This window comes from Archocentrus centrarchus, chromosome 9 (genome assembly GCF_007364275.1).
Source record: "Archocentrus centrarchus isolate MPI-CPG fArcCen1 chromosome 9, fArcCen1, whole genome shotgun sequence".
Taxonomy (NCBI): Eukaryota; Metazoa; Chordata; class Actinopteri; order Cichliformes; family Cichlidae; genus Archocentrus; species Archocentrus centrarchus.
The window spans coordinates 5,786,372-5,799,877 of record NC_044354.1 but is presented as its reverse complement, the minus strand read 5'-3'; the positions used below and the strand labels follow the sequence as shown (position 1 = coordinate 5,799,877).

Genomic DNA, 13,506 nt, shown 5'->3' with positions numbered 1-13,506 from the left:
TTTTAAAACTGTAAAATATACGGGCGCCTGGGTGGCTTAGTGGTGAAGCCAGCAACCACGTATGGTGCAGGCGGCGCGGGTTCGAGTCCCGGCCTGTCGCCAGCTTGCCCGTGTGTCCTCCCCTGTATCCTTCTCCCATTTCCTGTCTCCCTCCACTGCCCATAAAAGCTGCTGTGGCCAAAAATGCAAAAAAAAAACAGAACTGTAAAATATAATTTAATATTTTTATTTAAAAATGATATCCACATGAACAGATAATTACATATGTAGTCTGGATATATTTTACTCAGTTTATGTACCTGAATAACATCCTCTAAGAAACAGAACATCCATCCACCTATCAGTGGGCGAGGTAACTCTGAGTATCATATTTAAAATCAACAGTCTCATTATCTCTGCTACAATCTATTCAGCAGAGTTTCTGCCACCTGACATGTCTCCACCACATTCCCGGTTCATTACTCAGTTGGATTGTCTCCAGCTTGTTCTGCCCCCCCCAAGCAGCAGAACTGGTTTTGGAAACTTAAAAAAAAAGAGTCACATCTGTGTTGATGTCACAGAAATAGTCACTCAGACTTGTAACCAGAGGTTCAGTGGCGGTATGCTACGTATATCCTTTCACATACCTTCAGCGGTGTATGTACATGAGTGCATTTTACTCCATACTTTTTTAATAACAGTCACACAGGAATGCACAGCTGGCACACTCTGCTGAACAGCCTGGAGCAGAGATACCGAGACTCATCCCCTGTTCTGAACACATCATAAAACTAGAAGCACTCAGAGAGCGCAAACCTCCGCCAAGGCCATAGGGTCACTGACGCTGTAATACGTGTATCTAAATGCTGTGAAATAATCTTGCATCTTTCCCAGACGCTAGGATCATCTGAGCAGTAAACGATAAAAAAAAATAAAATCTCTTTCCATAATGGCGGTCTTCACGAGATCCGGAATCCAGATATGATCGTCGCCTCACTATGTTGTTTGATAGAACATGTCACTATGTTACACTAATTTTTTTCAGGCTTTTGTGCCTTAGAAGCTAAATTATTAAAATCCCCCTATCCCGCAATAGTGAAGAATCCTTAAAAAAAAAAATTCCTGGATCTAGATTGTGATCCGGATCACTGCCAAAATTTAATCACTTCCTCTTGTCTTTTCCAACCACTCCACAAAATTTCATCGAAATCCATTCATAACTTTTGGAGTAATCCTGCTGACAAACAAACAAACCAACGCGACCGAAAACATAACCTCCTTGGCGGAGGTAATAAACGAGGAACATAAGCGATTCAATTCACCAAACTGACTCATTCACAGCCACTAAATGTAAAAAACACATTTATTACAGAGTAACAGTAGTAACAAAAATCCTGAGGAAAGTAATTCAGCACATTGGTTTCAAATGTAAAACAAAAACCACATCCGTTTCAAGAAAATGCAGCCTCAGGATGGCCGAATGGCTGATCGGCTGAGGCGCCTCTAGGTGATAGTGTGTGATAAAATCATGGCTGTTAATCTGAGCTAATAATCACCACATATACTTCCCAAAACATTATGAAGGATTGCTATAACAAAATAAGAATACATGGTTAAAATGTAACGGTGCATTCGGTACTGCTGAGAAAAACAGCTAAAATATCTACATATACCAAAAATACCATATTCTCTGTGCAACATTCATTTACATGCAGCTTACTGGTCACTGGAGTGAGCTGTAGCCCGAGTCCCCTCGCTCCCTCAGTAGTGTATAATTCACAGAAAACAAAAAAGAAGTGGCACAGACTAACCTGCCAAAACAGTGTTTAACATCAACATGACACTTTGAGTAAACAGAGGCCACCAGCAGACCGTAAAGCTGAGGAGACGTGGTTCAGCTATTTAGTTGAGTCAGTTGGGGGGGGGGGGGGGGGTTATTTTTGTTTTGTTATCATTGGATCTATCTAAAGGGACTTCTTGAGGGAGCAAATCTGCTCCCTCAAGGTTTTAGTCCGTCCCATTTAAGATCCAAAATGACCTGCTGAACAGATGCCAGATATCTTCCATCTCTTCAAGCAGAAGCTTTCTGATGTATTCTTACCCTCAACTTATTGTGCTTTCTGAAAAAAAGAAAAAAAGAATGTGTTTACATGCAATAAAGCAGTAAAATGGAATTTGCGTTTTTGTGTCGAGCTGGGATACAAAGTTCAGACATGTGACGCTTAAAGGCAGGTGAACAAACTGCTGTTTGCTCGACTACAGTGTCAACAAAATCCAGCAGGAGCTCCAGCAAAGTCAGGTTACAACTTGCATGTGTTCCTTACCGTTGTGGCGGTGACACCATGCACTTCCAAAGGATAGTATACAGTCCAAGTAAAAAGGCGATGAACAACGCAGCTGCAATTGAACCTAAAAGCACAAATACATTCTTGTTTTATTAATTCATCTACGTCATGCATCAGCACGCAATTCCAGCACGAACTGAGTGACGCATTGCATAATCTGCTGTCTCTGCAGTACCGGAGTAGTGCACACTTAATTTCCATGCTTTTATTGCTGAATTCTTCAGCAGATGATAAAAACTATGTTTGGTGACCATTTATACTCATATACACATTCATTTCCTGTCCATTTGCACTGGGTATTATACACCTGTATTAAAAGAAAAGAATCTCTGCACGCAAGGGACAAGACTGAAAAATCAGTATTGGATGCCTGTAATCTTCAGGCCTTCAGGCAGCAGTGCATTAAAATGCCCCCTGAGTGGACAGAGAGCATAGAAATTACTGGATGTGCTCAGGAACACTTCCAGAAATCACTGTTTGTGAACACAGTTTGCCGTGCCTTCCACAAATGCAGGTTAAAGCTCTATCACGGCAAGAAGAAGCCATACGTGAACACGCTGCCATCTTCTTTGGGCCAAAGCTCAGTTAAAATGCATTGAGGTAAAGTGGGACACTGTTCTGTGTTCAGGCGAATCAAAAAGTGAAATTCTTTTTGGAAAACATGGACACCACATCCTCTGGACTAAAGAGGAGAGGGACCATCCAGCTTGTTATCTGCACTCAGTTCAAAAGCCTGCATCACACTCACACCAAGATTTTTTTGTGTATCTGTGGGCCCCCCCCCTTCCAGTGCTGTGTGTTTTGTATGTATATGTGCAGCAGTTGGTGAACCATTGTATATTTCTACCTGTGCTCTGTCCCCTTATTTCTCCTATTTTCTCCCCCTTTTCCTTTTTTTATTCTTGCTCCTTTCTTCCTGTCTGTCTGACCTGGCAATATCATATTACACATGCACTTGTCCAAATAATAGAAATGAATAAATAAAATCAAATAAAAAGAAAGCAGCCACAACAGCGCATTCAGATCATGATTCTGATTGCAAAATCTCCCACAGAGGACAAGCTTTTAAAGAAATAAAAAATAAAAGTCTGAAACTCTGATGGTATGAGGCCAGATTGCACATCTGGAAAGGCACCATCAATGCTCCAAAGTATATACAGGTTTTAGAGCAACACATGCTCCCACGCTTCCTGTCTTTTTTCTAAAAAGGCCTTGCGTATTTCAGCAAGACAGTGCTGCATCCATTACAACAACATGGCTTCATAGTAGAAGAGTCAGGCTGCTAGCCCTTTTCCAGGAAGAATGTTCAACAACCTCTGAGTTTAAAAATAAACGGAGTTGACTGACTGAAATAAATTCTGAGTTTCCTGTTCCAGAAAAGCTGATTAGAGTATGTTCAATCAACTCTGAGTATGTTCACTGAGTTAAGTGTGTGCGTGAGAAGAGAATGAAAGCCATCATCAAAGCCAACATGATGATTCACCATGGCAGCGGGTCAGTAAAGAACAGAGCAGCTATTTTAATAAAGAGGACTGAGAAATGTGAACACTGGTCAGTACTGACCATAAAAAACAAACAAACAAACAAACTAACGAACAAACGAACGGACGGGTGGGAAGAAAAGAGTCATTTCAGGCTGGTCCACTCTCATAGACAAAATAAAGGTTTGATATAAAATATAGATTTTTTTATACTGGCTTTCATTATCATTTACCCAACTTGAATTTTGATTAGGAGGTGGAATCCTAAATTTCACATCTGATTTCTAAATCTAATTCTTCAGTTATAACCTGATACAAAATGTGACCGAAACTGAAGATAAAAATGTGGAGAAACAGAGCAGACACAGTTAACTGACGGACCTGCGATATTAATTACCCAGATAGCAACAGGCAGATCCATCCTCAACTCATTTACTTAATAAAAAATGTTTGCAACAGTTTTTGATTCTTCAGATAAATTTTAATGTACTAATGGCGTATTACAACCTCCGTTTAAAAAAAAAGAAAAGAAAAAAGATTTCATTATTTCTGCCATTACTGGATAAAAATGCTTAAAGAGGTTTAGAAAACAAAAACAAACATCTGCTTTAATGTTCCCAGTATAAGCATTTATAATTTGATCTAATATCAGCTTTCACTGATAGATGATGGCTCTCTTACAGCCATATCAGAGATGTTTTTACTGATTTACTGTTATAGACAGCAATTACGAGCAAGAAGACAAGTATGCACTTTGTGACCTTTTATCTGTGATAAGAACTGATACAAAGCACCAAGTTAGCCTTCAGTCACGTCTTTCTCCCGCTTTCGTCACGCATTCTTGGCTCGAGACCAGCTAGGTTGCGAGGCCCAAATTGAACCCGTTTTTCGGACGAGCATTGAGTGCTTTTGCGGTGGAAAAACTGCTGAACGGTTCAAATACTGGCACCAAAGTTCAGTAAGAGTCACTGTTTCACATTTAACTAAAAATAAATGAAAAAAAAAACTTATATATATACACACACACACACACACACACACACACACACACACACACACACACACACACACACAGTGGGTATGGAAAGTATTCAGACCCCTTTAAATTTTTCACTCTTTGTTTCATTGCATCACATGGTCATAAGTATTCAGAGCCTTTGCTGTGACACTCATTTTTAACTCATATGCTCTCCATTTCTTCCGATCCTCCTTGAGATGGTTCTACTCCTTCATTGGAGTCCAGCTGTGTTTAATTAAACTGATTGGACCTGATTAGGAAAGGCACACACTTGTCTATATAAGACCTCACAGCTCACAGTGCATGTCAGAGCAAATGAGAATCATGAGGTCGAAGGAACTGCCCGAGGAGCTCAGAGACAGAATTGTGGCGAGGCACAGATCTGACCAAGGTTACAAAAGAATTTCTGCAGCACTCAAGGTTCCTCAGAGGACAGTGGCCTCCATAATCATTAAATGGAAAAAGTTTGGGACAACCAGAACTCTTCCTAGACCTGGCTTTCCAGCCACACTGAGCAATCAATGGGGAAGAGCCTTGGTGAGAGAAGTAAAGAAGAACCCAAAGATCACTGTGGCTGAGCTCCAGAGATGCAGTAGGGAGATGGGAGATGGGAGAAAGTTCCACAAAGTCAACTATCACTGCAGCCCTTCCACCAGTCGGGGCTTTATGGCAGAGTGGCCTGATGGAAGCCTCTCCTCAGTGCAAGACATATGAAAGCCCGCATAGAGTTTGCCAAAAAAACACATGAAGGACTCCCAGACTACGAGAAATAAGATTCTCTGGTCTGGTGAGACGAAGATGGAACTTTTTGGCATTAATTCTAAGCAGTATGTGTGGAGAAAACCAGGTACTGCTCATCACCTGCCCAATTCAATCTCAACAGTGAAACATGGTGGTAGCAGCATCATGCTACGGGGATGCTTTTCAGCTGCAGGGACGGGACGACTGGTTGCAATTGAAGGAAAGATGAATGCAGGCAAGTACAGAGATATCCTGGAAGAAAACCTCTTCCAGAGTGCTCAGGACCTCAGACTGGGCCAAAGGTTCACCTTCCAACAAGACAATGACCCTAAGCACACAGCTAAAATAACAAAGGAGTGGCTTTGGAACAACTCTGCGACCATTCTTGACTGGCCCAGCCAGAGCCCTGACCTAAACCCAACTGAGCATCTCTGGAGTGAAAATGGCTGCCCACCAACATTCACCATCCAACTTGATGGAACTGGAGAGGATCTGCAAGGAAGAATGGCAGAGGATCCCCAAATCCAGGTGTGAAAAACTTGTTGCATCATTCCCAAGAAGACTCAAGGCTGTTCTAGCTCAAAAGGGTGTTTCTACACTGAGCAAAGGGTCTGAATACTTATGACTGTGTGATATTTCAGTTTTTCTTTTGTAATTAATTTGCAATTTCTACATTTCTGTTTGTTTTTTTTCTGTCAAGATGGGATGCTGAGTGTACATTAATGAGAAATAAAATGAACTTTTTTGATTTTAGCAAATGGCTGCAATGAAACCAAGAGTTAAATATTTAAAGGGGTCTGAATACTTACCATACCCACTGTGTGTGTGTATATATATATATATAAATATATATATATATATATATATAAATATATATATATATATATATATATATATAATATATATATCTTATATATATATATATATATATATATATAAATATATATATATATAAATATATATAATATATAAATATATATATATAAATATTAAATATAAATATTATATATAAATAAAATAATAATATATATATATATATATATATATATATATATATATATATATATATATATATATATATATATATATATATATATATATATATATATATATATATATAAATAATGCAGGGCACATTTCCAAGTCTTTTATGAATGTAGACAGGCATTATCAGAAAAGGCAAACAAATTACAAATGTCAAAGCTTTTATAGAGCTGTCTACATGCTGGTCAGACAGATTTTAGATATTTCAGTATAGTTTTGGAAGGATGAGACAGATTAAAAGAGGAATACAGCTAGTGTGGGGACAAAATAAGCCCCTACGAATGGATATAAAATGTATCCGGATGGGATGAGCTGGGAAATGACCGGAGCCGAAGTGGTGCATGTCTTCCCTACCTTCCGCTCTGCTCTTCACTGTAAAGCCAAAACAGCTAAAAGCAAAAATTTTAAATAAAAAAAAAAAAATAAATAATAGGGGATGCTACATAGTTGTAAAAATGGCAATATTCCAACTTTTTTGAGCTGTGTTGCTGCCATCAAAGTCAAAATTAAGTGGTGCATTTTCTCAGTTTAAACATTTGATATGTTTTCTATGTTCTATTGTGAATAAAACATAGGGCTATGATGGTTTTCCTTTTGTTTTTATTTATGTTTTATACAGTTTTGGAATTGGCATTGTAAATAAAAACATAACAAGCATACTTCAGGTCACACATTTAACTTGATGCTCTAAGAAACCCGAAGCCTTCATCTTAAAACTGCTGTTTGCTCTCTGGGCTCCGGCTGGAGAACCAGCTCTCATTAGCAGTGATGATCCTGACACAAGTTTTTGTTTGCTCTGTGCACAATGGGCACAATGGAAAAATAGATGCATGAGGAAATGACTGTGAAGGAGAGATACGCTAAATTTACAACTTGAACTTTATTAACTGATGATGATGACTAATGGGATTTTGCTACACCAAATTCCTAATTTTTGATTTGCCTAACTTAGACACAAGGGCACAATTTTATCAAAAGCAAAGTGCTGTGTGCCATCTGTACCAGACACTTTGGTCATAAAAAGGCAGTTTACCAACAGTGTGTTATATGATCTTTTTAAGCTATCAAAAGCTTTAAAAGTTCAACTTCTCTGGATGCATGCTCTAACAGTGAAGCACATCCATTCATACCAGCAGGAGCTCCCCAAGCAAACAGTGGCATGAAAACAAGAGGGACCTAAGGTCAAAAGAGTGCAAAGCTTATTTAGCACAAAGTTCAAAAGATAAGCAAGAAGAAGACGATCTGCCACTGTGTCTCAAAACCATTCAATATATGCAAAACCACATATGCAAACACACACACACACACACATACATACATACAGAACAACAGTAATGCGTCACAGAAGTATTTGTTTTTCTCGCCATCTCAATAAATATAGCCTCACACAGTTTGACCAAATTCAGACAACATCTTGCAGTCACACTCTGTAAATTCTGCTACATAAAATGTTTGAGTTGTTTTAAAGCTTGGCTCACTGTTGGTTGCGCAACTTGATTCTGTTTATTTTCAGTCCTTGGCTCTCTGGGAGAAATAAGGTGTTTTTGTTAGTTGTTGACTGAAGGTGGTCCATTTCACATGTTTTTCTTTGCTCTGAAACAGGCCTTACACAGTGCCGAAAAACATCAGATTTTAGACAAAACTTCAGCTCACCAGGGATGAGGCCATTGGTGAAGGTTAGAGGGTCCTCTTTGTGAGAAGGATGAGTGGCAGCTGCAGCTGAAACTGTATGAGGAAGAAAACAGACATACTTGAATCCACTGGTAACAAAAAAAAAAACAAAAAAAAACAGCGTGTTCAAGATACACTTGTCTACATAACAAATGCAACAATGAAACTATATGGGATTTAAAATGTTACTTAAAAGGCAGTGGTCCAGGATATAAATGACATCATAACTTTGAAAAATTTGGGATTTGGATTCAACACTTTTATTCCAAAGCAGCTTTTGCAAGGTTATGACGCTCCATGTGTGGTGAAACTGGGTCAGAGTTAAAAAGATTCAAATTTGTGGTCATTGAATATTTCACAGCGCTGCAGCACACATGCTTCCTTATGATATGAACAGTTTTGGCGAGAAGCAGTTTGTCAACACTCCGCATCTCCTTTACAATCAACGCCCTTCTTATGTAATCAATGCATGTGCTTGTTTCAAAACACTGACTAATTTGCATTTTTGTGCAAAAATTACTGTTGCATATTAGTGTTGAGCAGACACTGTTCCACATCTCTGGAAGTGTGCCACCTTGTTTTTTTGTTATCTGTAAATAGCATGGACTATCAGTGACTCAAAGCTGACACATGCCACTGAATGCAATTCACCTGGAATGAATTTGCTGGGCACTGTATTCTGTTTTAGTTATTGCAAATTTAAGGCCCTTTTTAGTGGAATTATTATGCACGCATAATACTGTGCCTATAATTAAAACACTACTAAATATGAAAGCATTTCTTTTAGAGTCTGTAATCTTGGACTCCGCTGGTGAAGTTATGGATGTAGGCCAGGAAGAAGACAGGTACGATAAAAATCTCAAGGAAGAGATAAAACCCACCATTTCCCTGTTGCACAGCGTGCGAAAGCTGCTCCCCAAGATCTAGCTCGACCATCTGAAAGTGCAGCAAAACATTCACGTTTGAATGCAGCATAACACACACACACAGAGAAAGAAGGGCACAAAAAAACCCCTCTAAATCATCTTTGTTAAGACGAAGAAAGTTTAAATGTAGCTCTACAGCGAGTCGTGTTTCCGTGCAGATGTGAGAACTTGCTGCAGGAAGTCCAAGTGTGAAAAATCGGAGCGAAGATAAGAAAATGTGCAAGAAAATTGAAATTTTCCAAAATGGAGCAAAACTTGCGCCTGTCAATCTACTTACAGTCAGAGAAAAGCTCGCAGTCCAGGTTAAAAACAGTATTTATGGCAAACTCGTGAACACCTACAACAGTCCTGTGGGAAGCTTTAATCGTCGTCAACTAAATAGATCCCAGCAGAGACTTGTTTTGGTACACTGTCGCTCACCAGAGACACACACACACACGCACTTACACACACAAACGCGCTTCTGTCTCACCTTGGAGATATTTCTGTTACTGATGAGAGCACCGCTACTGTTTTTCATGTCCGTCCACATTTCAAGGCTGTACGTTCAGACTTCATCAACGCACGCTGCTTTTTTTCTCACCTCAGCTGCGCGCTGAGGCGCACCTCTCGTGGTGCATTCACGTGCTTCTTTTTGAACTCCTACAGCAGCACACCCAAGGTTCACCATAAATACAGCGTAAATTAGGCTATATGAATAAATTGACTTTTATATGCTCTATATTGTTTTAATATAAGGTCGTGCAACTTATACTTGTGTTTGTTTTAAACTCTTGGACTAATCTTTATTCAAAAGGCTTCATTCATAAGTACATTTGTAATAAAGTGGAACTATTGTTTTTCCTTATTTTCTGTCACATATACCTTTACAAAATAGTAAATCTGTCTAACGATAATAAACATATATTCTAATAAATGAGATCTGCATACATGTCCCCTTGAGTCAAAAGCGCAGCTTAGACTGCTCTAAATATTTCATAGTTTTTATTTTACACATAAACCTGTTTGTGAAAGTTAGCCAATTAAAAGCCTTTTAAAAAACAGAGGCGGGAGCTAAGACTGCTTGCTTCAGAGGATGGGGCTGAAGCAATGCATCATATGAGATAAATAAAGTTTTAAACTGTGAATTATGCAAAGCTACTCTAGTAAGAATTCATGAGTAAAAATATGGAGATGAGCGTAAAATGTCCACTGTAAGCCAAGCTGTACAATTCCGCTGTTCTACATCGATTCTTTTAACATTAAAGTTACATTTCCCGCAGCAAGTGACGGAGGCGCCAGATCAGCATAACTTCCTGTTGGAATAAAGACTCACATTCCAAAAGTATACTGATTAGAGATATTTCCAATAAGATAGTTGTATGTGACTGCATACAACGTTTTCCTGGCACCACACAGTCACCCTGATAAAATTATCTCCACTTGGATGAATAAACAATGAAGACATCAGACACGGGAAACACTTTGCTTTTTATCTAAGCAAGATTACATGTTCTGCAAACAGTGTACGAACAAATCAATGTTCCAAAAACAAAACATTAATACAGACAGAAAATTTGTTTATTCTCAAAAGTCTTTGTTTTAAATTTGAAGACCACATCTGGATCGAAATGTTTAATGCAGACTGTTTAACACATTGATCAGAGTAACACCTGACCCGCAAATAGCTACAGCATAACTCCACAGATCAGACAGATGGTCAAATTCAGCATATTAATTGGAAAATTATGAGATAAGAAATTCAACAAATGTGTTAGAAACAACCCTGGACAAGCTCCATATGGAAGTTAGTCATAATAGTATATACAAAGATCAATTCACTGTCCTTTATGACAAATATTTCTTTTGTTCCTCTCTCCCTTAAAGAGAGTCACACAAACAGTCTGCAGATATTGCACAAAAGATTACACTGTAAAAGCAGAAAGAGCAAATTCAGATCATACAAACCTCAGACCATACACACACACACCACACACACACACACACACACACACACACACACACACACACAGGCACTCAGCATTAATACAGCCTTCAGCTGGATGGTGTATTTCACAAAAATCACTCACACACACAGCAGATAGAGCATGGAGAAACATCTAAAATGCACAACCAAAGGCATATCTTCCTGAAGAATGAACTTTCTACCCCTACCACCAAAGAGGAAAAAAAAAAAAAAAAAAAAGCACTCCCAGTAAAACAGCGTTAGTCATGGAGTGTGTTACGGTCAATGGGGTCTGAGATATTAGTCAACATTTGTTTGTTCAGTCTTCAAACACCTTTTAGTAGAATCTTGATGAGCACACAATAACAGGTCAGAAAGTGCGACAGCGCCTGAGGTTCCCCAGAACTGCCATAGTCAAAATAAGTGGTGGTAAAATGCCAGCGATCCCAGAGGGATTACAGATGGAAGTAAAGCAGAAAACAGAAAAACCTGATTAAGTGTCGTGTGTGTGGGATATCAGTGTGGAAAGCATGGCTATGGTACACGCTGTAAATGAGCGCTAACAGGACTGCGGGGTTTCTTGTTAGCCACACTGCAATAAGGCTGCATATACGGCAAACATCATTATACATTTTACAGCTGATCTCCAACTTCTCACCAGCTTTAAGCATTTGCATCATCACCTAATAACACCATCATCCAAAGTGGGAATGTTGAAGATCTCAACAGCAAAGAGGTTGTGTAACCGAATCCAGTTTAGCAGAGATGTTTAAAAATCTCTAAGTAGTTATCACGTCCAAGCAGCCACCTGCTGTCTTGGCTCACATTAGAGTATTTCTATTGACCTCAGCTCTGAGGCTCATGAAACCATAAAGTGAATGAGCAGGGCCACCTTGTGGGCACAAAAGGTGCCTGCCAATTTTGAAGAGCTGAACTGCAATGGTGACACACTGAACAGAGATAAGACTGTGAGATTGTCAAAGTTGCCATGAAGCAGCAGCACAACCGCGGTTAATGCTTCTTCAAATTTTAAGAGTGGAGATCAAACTATTAAGATCTGATTCAATCTGAATAACATTAAATGGTTTGAAGACATTTCAACGACACATCACCAATACATGACGTCACACTATTAATGTCTCCAACTGGTATTGAAACACCACACAGATGTTTACCTTTTGAATGGTTAAAAATAATTCATGTGTTACTTTTTTCCCCCTGACCAAACCTCATCACTCCTTCAGCCCCCATCAGTCCCACACTTAAGACTGGCCACCCTTTCTTGCTCTTTTCCTGGTTGTCCCATCTTGGACAGCGTCTGCACTGTCTTTGTTAGGAGCTGGTGGGAGGTGCATGATGGGAGTTGTAGGAAAAGCAGAAAGGCAGCGATAGAGAGGCATGTCCAAGAAGGACAAGGCAGCGACATCACATGATTTCACAGCAAGAGTTCTGCTTCCGTGCCTGCAGGGCAAACACAAACAAACATGCACACGTATGAATAAATCTGAACAAATCAATTCTCCTTCCACCACATCTGCTCTGTCTGAATGGCCATGCAGTTTCATTATTTGAATAAATGATCTTTTTCTTCTATTTAAACATTTGTTTATTGTGGGTACATCACTTTCTACTTTCGCCACAGCGTTTCTCCTCAACTGCAGCCCTATGCTAGTTTTACTAATCTGAGGGCCAGATTTACTAATCTGAGGGCCAGATTAGTAAATCTGGCCCTCAGTCTTGAAATTTAGCTTAATGTCAATAAGGTGAGTCATCAGCACTTACAGTCTTGTAGAAGGCTTTAGACTGGTTTCCCAGATGCTCTGACTTTGCCACAAGATCATCCAGTTTCTCTCCCCTTTCCAACAGACTTTCCATGGTGTTGTGCTGGAGAAAAGAAAATATGTATTCATGAAATAGTCCCTCTTTTTGTCTTGCAACACCATCAGTGGCCCTTTGGAGGCTTAAATGGTGCGTAGTTATCCTTGTTTTTAAATCAACATGGTTTGGTCATGGTTTTTCAATCGGTCCTGCAGAAGGGTGTCCAATAACTATGACCATATCTGATTTCTGAGGTGGTTGAAAAAAAAAATGTCTTAAAAAAACAACAACAACAAAACTAGTTTTAAGAGACCATCATCCAACGCCCACAGTGGCAGCTGTGAGGACTTGAAGCTCTCAGTTTAGTACTCCAGCAGTGTGAGCTTTTCATATCCAGTGCAAAACTTGAAAACTTCTAATGCCCCATCTGAAGTGAGTTTAAGTGAATGTGGACACTTTTCAGCTTTTTATAAGAGAGGTTTCTTACCAAAATGATCTTTGTCTCATCCAGCTCTGCCTGCACTTTGGTCATTGCATC

The 13,506-nt window shown here is 39.2% G+C and overlaps 1 protein-coding gene across 1 annotated transcript in view; it reads right to left on the bottom strand.

Annotated features, from left to right (window-relative positions):
• Nucleotides 1-10,747: 10,747 nt before the first annotated feature.
• The window catches only part of ykt6 (YKT6 v-SNARE homolog (S. cerevisiae)), a 6,777-nt gene continuing 4,018 nt past the window's right edge, over nucleotides 10,748-13,506 (bottom strand). The window contains 3 exon segments of the mRNA XM_030738321.1: nucleotides 10,748-12,611; nucleotides 12,933-13,034; nucleotides 13,456-13,506. The exon segment at nucleotides 13,456-13,506 is cut by the window's right edge and continues 15 nt beyond it. Coding sequence (XP_030594181.1) covers nucleotides 12,576-12,611; nucleotides 12,933-13,034; nucleotides 13,456-13,506 — 189 coding nt within the window. The 3' untranslated portion in view covers nucleotides 10,748-12,575.